The following is a 19,096-nucleotide window of genomic DNA, read 5'->3' as shown; positions in this document are numbered from 1 at the left end:
GAACACAGGAACCACGCTGCTGTTCGCCTGGTCAGTCTTACCAGAACCACGAGCTCACAACTCAGTCCCCACAGCACTCTGCTGCCCTCTGCTGTCCAGAGTGAAATGACCTCCCCTGTAATACCAAACCTCATTATACCAGCAAAGTGAAACATGCACAATCGCCTCCATATATCACACCACTTAACTCACAGTTGTGACCACAGATTTGTGTGGATCACAGACGCCAGGTCCTAGGAGGTTAATATCAAACTACCTGCTGCTTCTCTCATGTTTGTATCAGAGGAGCTTCTGATTATATACAGCTTTAAGCACTGAACACACTTCTTAACTTTGTTATTGTTCTTTAATATATTTACTTTTAATGCACGTTACAATAGTAGATGAGGTTTCATGTTTATTTTTTTAATGTAACTTTCTGACCTGTTGACTCAGTTCGTGCAGTTTTCAGGGACTTTCTGTTTCTCATGTTTTTACTGTAAAAGTGCCTCCAGATGGTTGTTGTTTCCTGCTGCTTCATGAATAATTCTGCAGTGAAACTGAATCTGAGCTGGACCCAAACAAACCTCACTGAGCTGATGTGTAAACTGGATCTAAGCAAGAATCAAACTGCATTAAAAACCTGCTCACTGACTTTCTCTCACTTTGACAACATTTAGACATTAACTGTCATTATATAACAAGTTTATACAGCTGTAGTCTCTTGATGCTACGAACAGAAAACAAAAAATAAATAACTTGGTCATAAAAAGGTGTCGGTGTAACTGGCTCAACCAGGACTTTGCACGAGGGCTCAGACAGCTGTGTTCATGGTCGTACCTCAGTATTTACAGAGTCAGTGACCAATCTAGGACTGGTTCTATGTTCCCACCAGGAAAAGAAAACGACTCACGTTTTCCATCAGACATCTTTGTGAAACCCACAGAAGCACACGAGAAGATCAAGTGAGACCAAAGTTTATTGAACCTACAGAGAAACCAGATCACTGCTGTGGAGACGACAGCACACTTAGAAATAACATAAATAACAGCAAAGTTACTGAAGACATGAAAACATGGATTGCATCTATATTTTAGTTACATACCATTTATTATTGTTTATGTATAAATTACGTCTTGGTCATGCTTTTATTCTGAAAGGCCTGATGAAGAAAATTTTTCTTTTTTATATAAAAAATTTAAAAACTAAATTAAGAAAGTTAAATTTTTCCAGCTTCTTTATAAAAGAAAATAACAAAAACTCTCCATTTGAACTTTCTGGCCTCAGTGGTTGTGTGAGGTTTCCTTCATGAGGAAACAAACAGAATATAAACCAGTGTGTTTACAGTGAATGTGTCAGGTCTGAGCTGCTGTGGGGACCAGTTAGAGAGCAGCAGCTGGATCCCAGTGGTTGGACTGGTGGACGACTTCAGTGAGGAGTAGATGACATTTGGCTCTGGTAGAAACTCTGCACACACAAACACACAGGAGGAGAATATAAGCACAAAGCAGAGCCTCTCTGTTCTCTTTATATACAGCAAAGCATCAGGACACGTCAGTGAACGCATCACAGTTACAATAATGTAACTTATTGAACTTTGACACATTTTGTGCAGGTGTGTCAGATCACACAGCATCTGCAGACACACAATCTTGTTTTGATACATTTTAACTGCAGGATGAAAATAAACTGATTAAATAACATCAAATTGCTCCATCTTAACAGGTTACTGGCACCAGAATATTTAGTGGAACTGGTGCTTGTGTCCCAGTCAGTGTGTACATCCTGAGATGCTGCAGCCACAAACCTGTTCACTGTTCCCAGCTCACACTTAAAGGCGACTGAATGTTTGCTGTGAGGACTCCTCGATCCTGGGACGACCTGCCTGAAGAAATCTGGCTCGCCTCATCAGTGTCGTCTTTTAAATCCTTGTTAAAGACTAATATATAAACTTTAACTCATCTTATTCATCCAGCTGTTGGAAGTTATTCACCACATGACGCTTGAGTCTGTGTGGCTGTAGTTTGATTCATATTTTACTCTTTGCTCTTTCACTCATCGTCTCTGGGAAGCACTCGTAACGATGGTTTGAAAAGTGACACAAACTTAAAAGTGAAGGAAAAGTTTGATTGTGAGCAACAGATTTATGGTGTTTGTACTAAAAGAAGAGCAGCTGTACCTCTCAGCTCTGACTGTTTTTCCTTCTCTTTGACTGACGTCTTCAGTTCTCACTGCTGAGCCGACTGCAGCTGCATCTGCACAATAAAACACACACACAGGACGTCAGTGCACGATTGACTTTACCCAGAATCCTCTGCAGGAGAAAATGGAAGGTACTCATGTTTAGCTGGACAGAGAAAAGTTACAGGAAGTCGTGATGTCGCTCTGATGTTGTTCAGTTTGTCTTGTACAACATTTTTCTGAAGTCTCATATAAAGACGTCGCTTCTCTGTTTTCTTAACAAAGTGGATTTTCTACAACAGTTTCAATGATAAGAAACAAAATGAATGACATTAGTTATGGAGCCTTTGGTAAATATTCAGAGAACAAGATGGAAAAACAATCAGTTACAGGAGCAAACATCATGCTGGCTTGAACACATATTTGTTGTTGAAGCTTCTCAGTATTTGAATCATGAAGATTTGTTAGTGTTTTTTAATGAGTTCATCTTTTAAACCATTTTAGCCTCGATTGTCCTGTTAAACACTATTTAAACTTCTGTCTCTATAATGCAACAGAGTCAAGTTTAGCCTTTCTGCTAACTTCAGGCTAAAAACACTGATGACCTCCAACGCTGCCCCTCAGCCTCCTGGTAGAGGCTCCTATGGACCCAGCAGGGTGACAACAACACCCCATCAAAGGGACAAAGACACTGAGCAGCATGCAAAGAAGCCCACTCACTATAAACATCATGTAAGAAATAAGAACTACAATGGGATCATTGATGGAGCTGGACTGTTGTCAGAGTGCAGCTTAGAGGAGATTCTGAGTTTAGCAAAACCTCCTCATGGCTTAAAAAGTCTAACAAGTGTTAAGATTTCCTGTGAATATTACTGTGAACACTGACACGCTCACCTGTTTTCAGTGCAGCTCACTTTGTTATTGTTACTCATATAGAATTAAATAAAGTATTCCAATAAAAAGTGTAAATATAGACTTTAATTAGCCAGTTTGTTATGCTGCACCGAACAAACGCACTACTCTCACATCTGGTGTGAGCGACGGCTGTGACGGGACACGAGCTCCAGCTCAACCTCTGACTTTACTGATGAACGAGTGAAAGTGAATTCCTTTGTTTAGTTTATTATTAGAATATGTTTGTTTGTTAGAAAGTGTTATAGATGCTATGTTATGTCCTACAGAGCAAATATTTCATATTCAGCCTTCATGAAGCGACCAGTTAAGTATTAAATCTTCTATAGCAATAATTCATCTTTGACGTTACATTATTTATATCATTTCAATGTATTCTTCATTTCACACATTTACATTGTTCTAAATATAATGTTTAAATAATTTTCATATTATTGAAGTCAGGATTATAACAGAAGGGTCACAATCATGGCTGCAGCAAATATGAAGACGAGGCTCAATCAATATCAAATACAAACAATATTTAAAGTGAGTTACTGACTCTTAAACTTGTAACTTTATTCAGTAAAAACTGTTTATTCTACCAGTGTTGTAATAAAATAAGTCGTACCATCAATAAATAAACAGCTGCTGAGGACTCGTTGGTGTAGCGAAGGACTAATGTCCTAAAGAGTAATATAGTACACACTCCTTCCTGAGACGACTGAAGGTCCTCTCATTTCCAACACTGTTGACTCTGTCTGTGTTGCACACTGCTCAAAGTAAAGGGAACTCAAAAATAAGAATCCCAGATCTGAATGAATGAAATATTCTCATTAAATACTTTAGATAGTTGAATGTGGTGACAACAAAATCACACAAAATGATGAGTGGAAATCCAATGTAGCAACCCATGGAGGTCTGGATTTGGAGTCACACTCAAAGAGGAAAAACACTCTACAGTAATGTCCTTACAACAAGTCAAAGTGAAGCTCGGCAGTGTGTGTGGCCTCCACGTGTCTGTATGACCTACAACACCTGGACATGCTCCTGATGAGGTGGTGGATGGTCTCCTGATGGACCTCCTCTCAGACCTGGACTGAAGCATCTGCCAACTCCTGGACAGTCTGTGGTGCAGTTGGTGGACGGAGCGAGACATGATGTCCTGCAGGAAATGCTGACACACTGCAGCCACATGAGGTTCAGCATTGTCTTGCATTAGGAGGAAACCAGAGCTGCCCGCACCAACATATGATCTCACAGGGAGGTCTGAGGATTTCATCTTAGTACCTAATGGCAGTCAGGCTACCTCTGATGAACACATGGAGGGCTGTGCAGCCCCCCCAAAGAAATGCCACCCCATACCATAACTGACCCACTGCCAAACCATCATGCTGGAGGATGTTGGAGGCAGCAGAAGGTTCTCCACGCTGTGTCCAGACTCTGTCACGTCTGTCACATGTGCTCAGTGTGATTCTGCTTTCATTGCCAGTGGCAAAGTTGCCATCTCGGTGTTCTCTGGCAAATGCCAAACGTCCTGCACGGTGCTGGGCTGTAAACACAACCTCCACCTGTGGACGTCGGGCCCTCATGCCACCCTCATGGAGTCTGTTTCTGACCATTTGAGCAGACATGTGTACATTTGTGGCCTGCTGGAGGTCATTTTGCTCTGGCAGTGCTCCTCCTGTTCCTCCTTCCACAAAGGTGGAGGTAGCGGTCCTGCTGCTGGGTTGTTGCCCTCCTACGGCCTTCTGATGTTCCGGCCTGTTTCCTGGTAGCGCCTCCATGCTCTGGACACTACACTGACACACAGCAAACCTTCCTGCCACAGCTCACATTGATGTGATCCTGGATGAGCTGCACTACCTGAGCCACTTGTGTGGATTGTAGACTTCGTCTCAATCTATCACTAGAGTGAAATCACAGCCAGCATTGAAAAGTGACCAAAACATGAGCCAGAAAGCATCAGCACAGAGAAGGTCTGTGGTCACCACCTGCAGAAACACTCCTTTATTGGGATGTCTTGCTAATAATTCCCACCTGTTGTCTAATCCAACAGTGTGTGGCATTGATTGTCAATCAGTGTTGCTTCCTAAGTGGACAGTTTGATTTCACAGAAGTGTGATTGGCTTGGAGTTACATTGTGTTGTGTAAGTTTTCCCTTTGTTTTTGGAGCAGTGCATTTATTCTGTGTACTATTGTATTTATGTATTATCATCCTTTTCTATCCTTACTAGGGCTGTGTGATATGACCAAAATCTCATATCCCGATATAAAACATCTATCGTCCGATAACGATATAAATCACAAAAATGTAACATTTTCTGTAAATTCTGTGAATCTCGGGCAGCTCGACTTGCTTGAAGTGTTTCCAGCTGCACGTCGTGTAGCTGGAGTCGAGTGTTTTAACCGATGAAACGATACATTTTTAGACATAAGTTGTAGCTGTTTTGCTTCTCATCCGTAAACACTGCATAGTCTATCACGTGATTCAGTTTATTTTGAGAAGTCTCAACAGGATTTTGAGCTTTATTGTGAAAAGTTTATGTGGAACATAAACAAGCGGACACACGATGGTTTTACAGTTGTTGTTGCTAACGACAACGCATAAAAACAGGCGCTTGTGCGTCCGTAGTGTGGTTATATTAAATATAAGAGAAAGAAATGAACATAGCCACTACAGTGACCGTCAAAACCATGAAAAAATATTGACGTAAACAGTTTATTTTGCGACACCACGAAACAAACGATAGCGTAAACTGAAACGATATATCTGGTTATATCGAACAGCCCTCATCCTTACTCTCTCTATCCAAGCACAATACTGTTGAACTTATTCTCAGTTTATCTTCTGTATAGTTGTAAACATGTATATTTGAATTTGTTATATTTTCATGTCATTTTACAGTGTTTTTCACCTTTGAAGGAGGATGTTTTGTCCCACTGTTACCCGAGTGTGTATTGTTTGGTTGACAATAAAACTCGACTAAAACAACAGAGTACTGGTACAGTACTGGGTTTGCTAGTACTACATTACTGTATATTACACACACACACACACACACACACACACACACACACACACACACACACACACACACACACACACACACACACACTTCATCAGCAGCAGACAGTCTCTTTGATGTTGATACATTTATCCATAACTGTGTGAAAACAGCACATGTGGAGGTGCAGGGAGGGAAACCCCGGGTTAACTGAGTGAGTTTTATCAACTCATATCAGCTTCATATGACAGAATATCCTGATTACCAATGTTAGCGTCAACTAATCTGAATAACAGAAATATACCCTGGGTATAATAAACTTTCTCTGTAGTGCAGGACCAGATCAGTCAAAGTACAAGAATTCAAACAAACACAGAGATTCTACTTACAGAGCAGACACAGCACAGATGTTTCCTTCATCGTCCTTCTCACTCATTTCAGCTTTTTCTCATTTCTGTCTCTGACACCGAGTAAAGTTGCCCTCTTCCTCCTTCCTGTTGGTACAAAGAGAGTCGAGGTCAGATACATTAGAAATATATACAACTATTAACACACTGTAACGGTTACTCTCTTCTAACACGTGGTATGAACGCCCTGTTACTTAAAGTTGCTACAAAAACACACAGATAGTTTTTTTAAAGAATATTTCCAAGATGGACGTCTGATCGACATCACGGATGTTACACCAGTGTCCATTTGATGAACCTCTTCAGCATCACCTGCGTACCCCTGTTAGACTTTCTAACAAGGAAAAACTTTGTGTTTATGAATCATTTTCTTAAAGAATAAAACATTGGAAATATTAAGAGTTGGAGAAAAAAGAAGAAAATGCAGCAGTCCTCCAACAATTTCTTATCCTACTAGTGAAAAAAGTTCCATCCCTGGATTTATAATGCTGATGTCAGGAACAGAGAAGTGATGTTTGTACAAAGCCAACATATACAGATGAACATATATATGAAAAGCTTAAACATGTTGTTTACTTCTTTAAATAACAGGCTGCGGTTTCTGCTTTGCATACATGAAGAAGACATGGTGCTGCTTTCTCTTCACATTCACATTAGATGTTTAAACTAAAATGAACCCATCCACTCTCATCCACTTCAGTCTGTCTCAGGGACACATGACGCTGTTACGACTCATCGAGCGACGTCACCGACCAGCCAATCGGTGACATCACAGTTTAGTACCTGCTCAGATCGCTTGGAAACCCGGCCGAGCAAGTACTAAAGAAATACCTGGTACCAGGTACTGATGACCATTCACACTCACATTCACACCTCTGGGCGATTCAGAATCACCAGTGAACTTAACCCCACTGACTGCATGTCTGTGGACTGTGGGAGGAACCTGAAGAGAACCCACACAAACACAAGGAGAACATGCAAACCCCCCACAGAGACCAGGTGGTGGATGCAAAGCCTGGGTGTCACCATGTGGCCCTCTTAAAAATAGATTTAGGTACTTTAAATATACACAACATGTAAACTATAAAAATAATAAATAAAAGTTATAATGTCACTTATGTCAGCTGTAACTCTCATCTGGACTCTAATTTTGCAGTTTTGTTTTTATTATTAAGTGTCAGTGCACTTATGTTAACAACAGTGAATCCTTAAGCTGTCATCATCGATTTTCACCTGTCAGCCTCATTCTGTCCTTTCTGAAAGTCTTCAACAACTCAATTATGATGTGACTGAAAACACAATGAAGACAAAATATTAGGTATAAAATAACTGACTGTGGAAAATTTATTCTGTTTTATCAACATATATAAACACATTTAAGGATCTGACTGCAATGTTTAAAAAAACAAACAAACAAATGAACAGTTATTAATAAATATAACAAACATACAGTCTTTTAGAAAGTAGAGCCGATCAATGTATTTATGGATTATTGGAGTTTTTACAAAACTGATCATTTAAACAGAAGTCATTTCCAATGTTTCTATTTATTTTTATGTGTATTGTCTTTACTTATATTGGTAAGTAGAGTTCAGTGAACATGATTTATTACGATTTATATATAAAATTTAGAAATTAACTGTTTTGCAAAGTATCTTAAATCCTGCGTTATTTGACACGTTTCACATATACACCAACAAGTCATTTACAACAATGTAAATACGGCCAATCATTTTAATGCGGAAACCAGGAAACCAGTTCGGGGCACAACCGTATTTGGCACCGTTACCGTCCCGAGCGAACGTCTTCACGGCGACAAGATGGGTAGCGGTGTTCGTACGTCGCTCTTCGGGATTCTTCTCGTCTGTTATTTCGCGTTTGCATCAACAGGTGAGTATGAAACTCTTAGATTGCTGATGAATTGATTTTCCGTTATTGGCATATTAAACACACGCAACCGGGACGTAAACGTGATTAGCGAAGCTCGCCGGTTACCGGGCTTCGAGCGCAAGTTAGCTCGCTAGTTGCGAAGTAGAAGCGGCTCTGTGTGGTGCGAGTTTTCTGTGTGTTTTGCTTAGTGTTGGCATTTGTGTGTAGTTTAAGTGATTACTGTTAGAGCCACCGAGACATGATGGACATCGTTTTTCGGCTGAAACCTCAGAAAACAGAAAACGTTCTCTTCAATCAAAACACAGCTACCCACCGAGCTAGCGACAGCAAGGCGACACGTCACGCTAAAGTTAGCCTGTCGGTGCAAACAAGAGTGGCGGAGAAAAAGCGGACTGTCCCGGATTACTTTCACATGACAGGGGATTTTAATCAGGCAAACCCGAAGTTGGGATTAATATAATGCTATTAGCATGTGCAGTGCTCTGGTACGGGAGAAAATTAAGAATAAAAAGCTCGAAACTGACTTTTCGACACGATGTCGTGCTTCCGTAGCGATCAGCGAAGGAGGAGAAGCGCTACCGCGAGGCTTAATGGTCGCGGCGAGTAACAGGTCGGCTGGCTTCACCCCGGCGCACAAATCACAGCGTTATCTCAGGAGAACAACCAAGCCACTAAAGAAGTACTAAAACTCGAGGAGACGCACAACTGCAGCACTGTTTGCGCGCACTGTGTGTGGATTATTTAACCATCAGAGCCTGGTTAAGGAACAGTCATTTTTTGTCTCGCATCAAGTACCTGCTGAGAACATCACTGTAGTGAAGTTTATCTGAGTTTTCCCCATCCAGAAACTGGATGACAGCGAAGGTCAGGGATAAAAGAAAATAGGTCCTGTTGATATTTGGGCTTCGTTCCTCCTGTTCCAATAAGAAGTAATCCCTCACTTGAGAATGCACTCAAACTTTAACATTTCCGCAGCAATTTGCTGAAACAACCTCTGAACCAACAACAAGGATGTAAGACTTCCTAAAACTATAACTTCTTTTTCTAGGAGGTTTCACTTTATGGTAATGTAACGACATCCAACTGTAACTTTGTCACCAAATTAAAACATCACTACTTGACTAGCTGGTTGTAAAGAAAGCGGAGTAACCTGGATCCTGACCAGTGCGCGCTCCCGACGCTGGGGAACGCTCCGTCGGTGATAAATGGCACAACGCTCAACCAGAGCAGCAGCCATGTTTCAGCGCTACAACCAGACGTGAAACACGACCTTCTTATGAATCTGCGTGTCTGTGTTCTACTTACCCCGACATGCAGAGGCTCTAAAAACATACTAGCAGCTCCTTTGTGCCTGATCCCACACGTCAGCAAACATGAAGACGGTGAAAGCTGCTGATAAGCTTCGTTTTTGTCGACGTCACGATTAAAAACAGGCTCCAATATCCAAAGTTAAGCCCACGTCGTTTTCGAGTAAAGGGCATCCTTGTTTAAAGCTTCTAGCAAAGCTGTTTTCCACCGTCCACGAACGATAACACAAACGTTAATAACACAAACAGCTTCTCTTCTCACGGAGAGAAACCGTGTAGCGAGCTCACAAAGATTGCAGCGGAAGCGCGTTCCCTGTGTGCCTGCAGAGCGAGCCGATGACCGATAGGGGCAGTGTACAGTATGGTACGTACTACAGCGCTCCCCGGTTGGCACGGAGTCGTGGGCCTGATGTATGGAGCTCATTGCATCATTTAGTCAGCCCCGTCACCTGCATCTATCTGACACTGATTTCTCAGAGGGAGCAGTGTAGTAGATGAAGAGCTGATGGTGAAATCAGGAGCAAAAACTAACGAATGTTGGCCTGGTCAACACATTTTCAATTCAATTCAGTTTTATTTATATAGCGCCAAATCACAACAACAGTCGCCACGAGGCGCTTTATATTCTAAGGTAGGATGTCTGAAAACCTACACAGACATAAACTTATTATCATTATTTAATCATGTGGTCACAACTTAATAACCCGACAAACATCACATGTTTCTGAGCATAAGAACCAAAACAACAAATAAGCAGCTGTTCAAAGCCGTTTGCAAAAAATTATTTTCCCTTTTTTAATAAATCTTTTCAGATTGTGTTTTTGTTCTATTTCTGACACTGGGAGCTAAACACAAGTTGTTTTGTTTTGTTGCTTTATTGCTTTGTTGTTCGTCTGAATTCTGTGGTTCCTTAGCAGATTTTAACAGGTCTATGGTCATGTTTATGTGATTCAACCAGCATAAAGGAGAGAGCAGTTGTCTCTGTTCCTCACCCTGATTGGCTGCTGTAGAAGTGACCGCTTCCTCTCTTCTCTGTTGTTTCATCTTTTAGACCAGGAAACCATCACGGCTCAGTCAGGACAGAAGAACGTCACCCAGCCATTTCGAGCTCCAAACAACAACATCATAATAATTGAAGAGTGGTCCAGAGCTGACCTACATAAATGTGCCCCTAAGTACTGGAATGGACACTTTTTTCCACAAGAGCAGCATCCATCTTTTGAGAACCAGGTGGATCTGGAGTTGTTGTGGCAGTTTTTGGCGATGGCGTTTGTCCCGTGCGTGTTGGTGAAGTTGGTGATGATGCCGTTGGAGTATTTTTTCGATTTGGTGGTGTTGATGGTGTCAGTAGTGGTGTTAAAGGAGGTATTGTTGTTGTTTGTGGAGATGGTGTTTGAATCTACAGAAACATAAACAACAGAAGCAGGGTTCATACCAGCCTCCAGCACCTCAACTGATCCTTTTTCTTTCAACGACTCTACTGCCTCCTCCCCCTGTGCCATTCATCAGGAGACACCTACCCACAGCCTACACTGCAGCCTCTCCATCACAACTTACCAGGGGCGAAGTCAGCTGATGAAGATGAAAACCAGGAAAGCCATGGGCCCGGGTGGAGTAGCTTCCACTGAAGTCCATCAAGCAGGTTGGGGAGGAGAGGATGTTGTCTAAGCTAACATCCATCATGGACAACACCTTCTTGGCCTCCAAACCCTCTATGACCCTCTGGTATTCCTTCCCACTGTTGCCAAAGTGCTTGCTCATAAGGGGTCATATGATTGTTGGGTTTTTCTCTGTATCTATGAAGCGCCTTGAGGCGACTTATGTTGTGATTTGGCGCTATATAAATAAAATTGAATTGAATTGAATGGTGGAATTGAACTCAGGAGCTTCTTACATACAGTTCATGCAGTTTTTAGGAGATTGTGGTTCTAATGTTTTTACTGTAAATAAAGTGTCTGTTGATATGATTGTTGTTGTTTCCTGGTGCTTCCTTAATAAATCTGAGCTCGGGATCAAAATAATCCATGTCTTGTTTTTTTGTTGCAGTTTTTCACAATGTTACTACGAATATTTTTTTTTTACCAATAAATATTAAGAATACATAATGAATCCCATAAATTGTGACAGAGTTTATAAACACAACAGCTTTTATAAATGCTGTAAAACACGTTTATGTTTTAATTTGTTAACCTGGTCCTTTATGACTACAGAGAGAAAGAACAAAGGATTTACCAAGTGCACTGATGTGCAGACACGTAAACACTGAAACCTCATCCAGATGTTTCACACATCACATAAAACTGATTTGGATGTTTTCTTTTCGACTAATGTGACAAAAACATACTTTAATGCATGTTTTGCTCTAAACGGCTCCCAGATCTACAGGATGTTAATTCTCCTGAGTTAACATCCTGTAGATTTGGGACCAGTTCCCTTTTTCCATGGATGCAGTGCTGGTGACCAAACTAGAACTGGTTCTGTGTTCCCATCAGGACAAGTCTGGTTCTGCTGAGAACAGGAAACTGAGGCTGTGATTCACACAGGCTCACCAAAGTCTGACAACAGCAGACTGGAGAAACATTTCCAGGTCTGATGAGTTCTGATTTGTGCTGTGACGGTCACATGGATCCATCCTGCCTCGTATCAGAGCATCGATTAAACACCACAGCGTGTTGCTGCTGACTGCGTTCATCTGTAACCATCCTCTGATTGCACTCCATGTCACAAAACTCAAATCATCTCCAGCTGGTTTCTTGACCATGACGATGAGTTCACTGTACTCAGGTCGCCTCCAGTCTCCACATCTCAAACAAATGTGTTGGAACGAGAGATTCACATCATGTCTGTGCAGCTGATAAATCTGCAGCAGCTGTGTGATGCTCTCACATCTACATGAACCAAAGTCTCAGAGGAATGTTTGCAGCACCTTGTTGAATCTCTGCTGTGAAGCATTAAAACAGTTCTGGAGGCCGAAAATCAGTACGAGGAAGCTGTACTTAATAAACTGGCCAGTCAGTGTATATTACTATAATTACATTTTAAAAACTGTAAACACAAATCTGTGGTCATATATTTTGTTGTATTCAGTGTCAGTGAAAACATGGTGCTCCGACTCAGACTCAGTTTCTCTGTTTTTTAATCAGCTTCTCATTAAAATTCAGACTTTATTCAAATGACCACAACCAGGGGGCACTTTAATGTAAACAGATGCCTCTGTGATGCATTTACTGTCAGTTTTGTAATGTTCACAGTCTGTTTAGGAGATCTGAAACACATTTTACATAAAGACAGTTGTGAAAGTGAAATTGTTCCTCCTGCTTTTAGTTTGTGGCTGAAGTTAACCTGTGTGATGTCTTTATTGTGGATGAAGTAACTGCAATTTTCTGCTGATGCATTTGTAGTAAATGACAAAGTTTCAGATCACAACATCCACAGAGACGTGAAGCTTTGTGTTTGACACGTTTTAACCACAAGATTAAACACATGAAATCATGAATCTGACTGTCTGCTGACACTTCCTGGAGAGTGAGGATGAGGAAAATCCCTCCATCCTCACACAGTTTATATAAAAAGAGAAATGTTAATGTTTTTCCCCTCTTCCTTATACTTTTACTTCAGTCTCAGTATTCCACGATTATCACGGGGCAGTGGCAGATCCAGACCAAACTAACCGCAGGCTAATATTTAAATGTTTAATATATTAAGTGAATTTATTTTCACTCATTTATATAAAGATCCAAAAGAATTTCAAAGTAAAGGTTTCACATACTGCTCTTCCTCATACCTTTACTTCAGTCTCAGTATTGCTGTATAGTATTCCACCTCCCACACCCAGGGTTACCGAACAAAACAAGGAGAGCAATATTTCATTGTTTTATATATTAATTGAAAATATTTTAGGCACTAACATAAAATCAAAAATAAATATCCAAATGAATTTCAAAGTAAAGGTTTCACATACTGTGCATGTGCACAATGTTTAAAATCCACGTCTGACATATTTGGTGGCCTGAAACAGGCAGAGTCCATAATTACAGAGAATCCAACGATGACTTTCATACCAGCTTTGATGGAAGCTGCGTCTCCTGTCCCCCATTAATGTGACTGGAAATGTCCTCAAACTGGGCAGCACTGGTGGATCATCTTTGTACGTCTGATAAGAGATGAATGCAGAGCAAACATGAGGCTGTAACTGAGGACAATAACTGATCATTGTTAACTTATTACTTTATTCTGTCATTATTGTTCATTACTGTCAGTTACAATGACTGTATGAATTGTAATGACACGACACTCGCAGTCACACAGGTCTGTTCAACATCACAAACCGCTGGTTGTCCCTCTTCCTCTCCCTCACAGCTCGTCTTCCTCCTCACTCTCAGGACTGTCCCTCTCTGCATCCTCTCTAACTAACTCCTCTGTCTCTCTGTCATCCTGCTCCTCAGCTCCTCATCATCTCCATCCTCTCTCTCTACATCGTTCTCTACTGGCCCCTGTCTAAAGCCACCTATGCACAGGGGGGGTTATGTTCAGGGATTTATGATGTTTGTAGTAAAAGAAGAGCAGCTGAACCTCTCGTCTTTGTTTTTCTTCTCTTTGACGATGATTCGTCCATCACTGACGTCTTCTTTTCTCACTGCTGAGCAGACTGCAGCTGATCGCTCTCTGCACATGAGACACACAAAGATAAATAAACCAGTCCAGGTTTTTGCAGGTAGAACAGTTGTTAGCAGTGCTGCCACACGTGTGATATAAAGAAGAGTCGTAGCATCACAAACATCTTTCTTAGAAACTGGCAGCAGTTTTCAGCAGCTCACATTTTACTACAAGGTCCAAAACCAAGACTCTTTCTAACGTTACACACACACTACAATCAGCACTGTGGTGAGAAATGAGCTTCACACATCAGTCCTGTGGAGCTCAGGGTCAATGTTGTAGCTGAGATTCATTTACATGATGCTTGGATTCATTCACTGAATTCTACTTTTACTCCACCTGTTTGCTGTCTGGTATAAACACACTATAAGCAACATGTTGTGAAGACACTATGGCAGGATAGCTCGTGAAACATCTGCTCACATCTGGTTGAATTCAGTTGTGTACATCCACAAAGAGCAGCAGGTCAGCTGATCACAGCCTGGACACTGAAAACCTGAAGCTCACGTTAGAAACGACTCTGATTATTTTCCTGTGCTGAGCCACTACAAACACTTTGAATGTTCCTCACCTGCTGAATCCACTTTAACCCTGACTGTACATATAAAACATCTTTGTTTTCCTCTGCTCATGTTCTACTTCACTGATTCAAACTGAGAATCTATATTAGAATGAACATTTAGACTGAAAGAGTTCATTAGAAATACAGAAATGTGTGTGTTGGACCAAAAATTAATTTCTGATGTTTCTGTGTTTTTCTCTAATAGTTATATTGTTAAACAGACTGTAGTGAACAGCATTTATGAATGAGTTATAAATAAAATAAAGAAATGAGCTGCTGTTGAAGTATCTTGATGACACTGTGTAATTGTACCACAATGTAATTAATTCAGTCCTTTGTGGTGACTTAAATATCCTCATACAACTGTGATGTTATATTTCTTCAAACTTCTTGGCCACATCTCATTTTAAAAGGACATTTTAATATTAATGACACTTTTACCCATATATATATATATATATATATATATCTCAAATATATATATATATATATATATATATATATATATATATATATATATATATATATATATATATATATATATATATATATATATATATATATATATATTTGAGATATATATATATATATATATTTGAGATATATATATATATATATATATATATATATATATATATATATATATATATATATATATATATATATATATATATATATATATATCTCAAATATATATATCAAATATATCTCAAATATATATATCAAATATATATCAAATATATATATCAAATATAACTGATTGCAGTTCTATTCTAGTGACAGAAATATTCTTTCTTGCTCAAAATAAGTGGATATCGTTCATGAGAGATATAGACCTATTTAAACAAATCTCTTTTAAATTCCCGCGATGATATCTGGCACATACGTATTAGCAACTGATAGGCTGAAGGGCTGGGCGGTCCCCGCCAAAGTTCATTTATATGAAGGGTTTTAAGGATTTTAACAGCAGGTCGCTGACAGATGCAGGTCGCTGACTGTAGATCAGTTCCGGCTTTGGCAACAATTTTCCAGTCAAATTTTCAGAAACTTTTCCCGCGAACTTTAGAAACACTCTGATCTCAGCACCCACAGAAGTACAAGTAATGGACCTGACATCAGCCTGCTGCTCTGTGATTTTCACCTGCCTTCTCTCGGCTGTTTCTTCAAGTGAGTTAAACTGATTTTTTGTTTTTTACACTGTAACTACACACTGACAACACACTGCGATCCACTGTAACTACACACTGACAACACACTGAGGTGGCAGAGATAGATCAGTGGGGTGCTTGTGTTATGATCGGAAGGTCGGGGCTTCACCGACCGTGAGGTATCCCTGAGTAAGGTACCGTCTGTACACACTGCTCCCGGGGCGCTGGACTGGTGGCTGCTCGCTGCTTCACTGACTGAATGTGTTAAATGCAGCGGACTCATTTCCTACTGGACTAACAGCAGTCTGCTGTCACTGTGAGCAGGACACAAATGTGTGAAACAAACTCCACATCTGTGCTGATGTTCGCTCAGTGTTGTACTTACTCTGAAGAGTCCCGCACGGGGGGGTTGACGTCAGAGAAGGGGGCGGGGTTTTCCGGAACCTTCTAAAGCAGAGCAGAGGCCTGGTCCTCTCCCGGTCCTACTTCTTCTAAGTCGTCTGGATATCCTCGTTAAACCTTCTAACAATGCAGAGTTTTCGCTCGGAAGTTGTTTCTACCATCTCTTTAAGGGCTGAGGTAAAACGAAACTTTATAAACTAGAAAATCCGTCAGAAGAAGGAGCGAGTAAACGCAACGCTGTCACAAACGAGCCCGAGGTTTTCCTGCTAGTCTTAAAAAAGGGTTGTACTTCCTGTCCCAGTGAGCAGGAGGAAACTGTCTGAATCGCTTCACATTTACATGGAAATGATCATTAATGCTGAAGCCGTGTGGGTATCAGTCACGGACCGGCCTCCCCTCGTGTGTTTTTCTATTAAGATCAGGATCATTGCCTGAAAAATGATGATGTTACCGATCAGATTCTTTCATGGTGGATCAAAATCTGATCTTCTCTGTGTTCATAATTTCATCCATTCAGACAAGATCAACAACACTGACTGACACGCAACTCCAAAAACTAACAGAGCCTCCATCGTGTTTCACAGATGGCTTCAAAAATGTACAGTTTTGATTCATCATTTAAACCTTTAACCTCTCTAATCTGTGTCGTTTCCTCTTTCAGTCCAGGAAAACATCATAGCTGTGTCCAAACAGAAGACCATTCTGACATGTCTAGTTCCAAACAACAACACTTACACAGCTGTAGAGTGGAAAAAAAATGGCCTGGGAGAAGAATATGTCCTTTTGTATCGGAATGGGCACTTTGATCCAGAAAACCAGCATCCATCTTTTAAGAACCGGGTGGATCTGCAGGACAGACAAATGAAGGATGGAGACATGTCTCTGATTGTGAACAATGTGACGACTACTGATAATGGAACATATGAGTGTCGAGTCTACCCAAGAGGAGAAAATCAAAATAATGCTCCAGAGACGCTCATATGCAGCATAAACCTGAGAGTTGATCCTCCAGGTGAGTGAGTAGAGTTGAGTGTGTGTGTGATCAGAGGTGAAGCTGCTTCCTGCTTGTTGATGTTTGTTTGTAAAGATGTTGTTGATGAGACTTTGTAGAAAGCAGCTGGTCTGAGTGATGTGATCAGAGTGCAGTAGATAATGTCTGACAGCAGTTTGAAGAGGAAATGGATTCTGTTCTGTTCTTCACTCATCACCTACCTGACAGCTGACACCTCACACCTGTTTCTCACCTGCAGGTCAGCCAGGAGGACACACAGAGGACGGAGGGAAGGAGGCAGAAGAGAAGGAAGCAGGAGGGAAGGAGGATGGATCTGTTGGACTGAAAGTTGGACTGAAAGTTGGTCTTCCTGTTGGCGTTATTGTTGCTGCTGTTGTTGTTGTTGTTGGTGTTTTAATCTACAGTAAACTTAAACCACAGAGTCAGGGTTCATACCAGCCTCCAGCTGAACAGCAGCCTGTTTAAAATGTGAAAATAAGATTTTCACAAGTTATTAAATGTTATTTTTGTTTGGTGCAAACATCGACAAACAGTCCAACAGAGAAACAGAGTCAGGATTCAGGATTCGCCTCCTTGAACTCTCTCAGAGGGCTTCCAGCTGATCTGAGTCTCCTGCTGCTGTTCCAGCTTCTCAGAGCAGAGACAGACGAGGACATCCTGGATTTGTTGTTCAGCATCTTTGTGAACGATTTCATCACGTTGTGTTGAACAGTTTTAAAGATGGATTCATTCCAAAAGAAGATTGAACTAATGTCGTACATTTCCTTCTTTTTCTTTAGTTTGCTTGAATTTCAGACGTGTCCTGTTTCTGCTGTGTGTGTAGCTGTTAGCTCGTGACCTCTGCTCCTGCTGAGCTGAAGCCTCAGACTCTTTCTGTAGTTTAAATAGACATCTATAATATATATTTGTATATATTAAATTACACGGAGCTTTTATTTATTTCTGTTTATTTATACACTTTTAAAATTATTCCTGGTACAGATTTTGTTTTACGTTATTATTGATGAAAAAATGAGTGGGTTTTTGTATACATGAATTCTCTTTTATAAAAAATATTTTCTAACCTGTATTCCAAAACGTTGGTTCTGTTCATCTGGACGTAGCTTGTAAATGTCCTGTTTATAAGGTTGGGGAAACCTGCAGTCACTTGGATGAGTGACGAAGCGTTTCTCCCACTGAAAACACCACGTCCAGGTGAACAGAGTCAACTTTTGGAGATTTACTTACCTGGATGATTGAACATGCATCAAGGCCCTTTCTCACCTGTACAGTCTGTTTTTGTTCTGTAAATAAATTTTCTTAACCTGAATGTTGCTTCCTGTTGCTTCATGAGTAAATCTGAAATGAAACTGAATAAGCTGAGCTGGAATCAGTCAAAAGTGAGTTTGTGTGAAATCATCTTTGCTTCTGCTTTTAAAGTGAGTTTTTCCCAACTATCGCCATCTGGTGGCCTTCAGAGAGAATGCAGGCTTCCATGTTTTATGCTGTGTCTACAATGTATCAGTGTGGTGCTATTAGTATAAGGTGGGATGTAGATTTTGTTACATTGTACCTGTGAGCACAAACTACAGGCATCAATAGGCAGGTCATGTACTTACATTCATACTGTGCTACAAACCCCTCAAAGTGCTTTTAATTAACCACATATTTATA

At 40.6% G+C, this 19,096-nt stretch overlaps 1 protein-coding gene and 2 long non-coding RNA genes across 4 annotated transcripts; 1 reads left to right on the top strand and 2 right to left on the bottom strand.

The window, feature by feature from the left end:
* Positions 1 to 1,243: 1,243 nt before the first annotated feature.
* Positions 1,244 to 10,042, bottom strand: LOC308392977. The gene is made up of 4 exons (XR_013970888.1): positions 9,662 to 10,042; positions 6,449 to 6,553; positions 2,159 to 2,234; positions 1,244 to 1,446 (listed from the first exon to the last, which is right to left on the bottom strand). It is a non-coding gene; the product is annotated as an uncharacterized lncRNA (long non-coding RNA).
* Positions 10,043 to 12,782: 2,740 nt separating this feature from the next.
* Positions 12,783 to 16,553, bottom strand: LOC308392972. Its single transcript, XR_013970886.1, has 3 exons — positions 16,415 to 16,553; positions 14,236 to 14,328; positions 12,783 to 13,816 (listed from the first exon to the last, which is right to left on the bottom strand). It is a non-coding gene; the product is annotated as an uncharacterized lncRNA (long non-coding RNA).
* Positions 15,774 to 18,746, top strand: LOC308392874 (uncharacterized protein). 2 transcript variants are annotated; one of them, XM_080876164.1, is made up of 3 exons: positions 15,774 to 16,048; positions 17,093 to 17,443; positions 17,682 to 18,746. In XM_080876164.1, the coding sequence occupies exons 1-3, from the start codon at positions 15,985 to 15,987 to the stop codon at positions 17,906 to 17,908; spliced, it is 642 nt and encodes a 213-aa protein (XP_080732290.1). In that variant the 5' UTR covers positions 15,774 to 15,984; the 3' UTR covers positions 17,909 to 18,746. The 2 variants fall into 2 exon arrangements, 1 of the variants encoding a protein (XP_080732290.1); XR_013970875.1 differs by lacking the exon at positions 15,774 to 16,048 and adding an exon at positions 16,470 to 16,608.
* The last annotated feature ends 350 nt before the right edge of the window (positions 18,747 to 19,096 follow it).

Source organism: Rhamphochromis sp. 'chilingali', assembly GCF_963969265.1.
Source record: "Rhamphochromis sp. 'chilingali' genome assembly, chromosome: 1".
Classification (NCBI taxonomy): Eukaryota; Metazoa; Chordata; class Actinopteri; order Cichliformes; family Cichlidae; genus Rhamphochromis; species Rhamphochromis sp. 'chilingali'.
Note: the sequence above shows the minus strand (reverse complement) of the source record. Positions and strands in the feature narration are given on the sequence as shown.

Bases quoted from the DNA above. Each gene is read 5' to 3' on its own strand.
- LOC308392874 (XM_080876164.1), top strand. From the start codon at position 15,985: ATGGACCTGACATCAGCCTGCTGCTCTGTGATTTTCACCTGCCTTCTC. The intron at 16,049-17,092 runs GTGAGTTAAACT...TTCCTCTTTCAG, and splicing joins TCTCTCGGCTGTTTCTTCAA to TCCAGGAAAACATCATAGCT. The intron at 17,444-17,681 runs GTGAGTGAGTAG...TCTCACCTGCAG, and splicing joins CCTGAGAGTTGATCCTCCAG to GTCAGCCAGGAGGACACACA.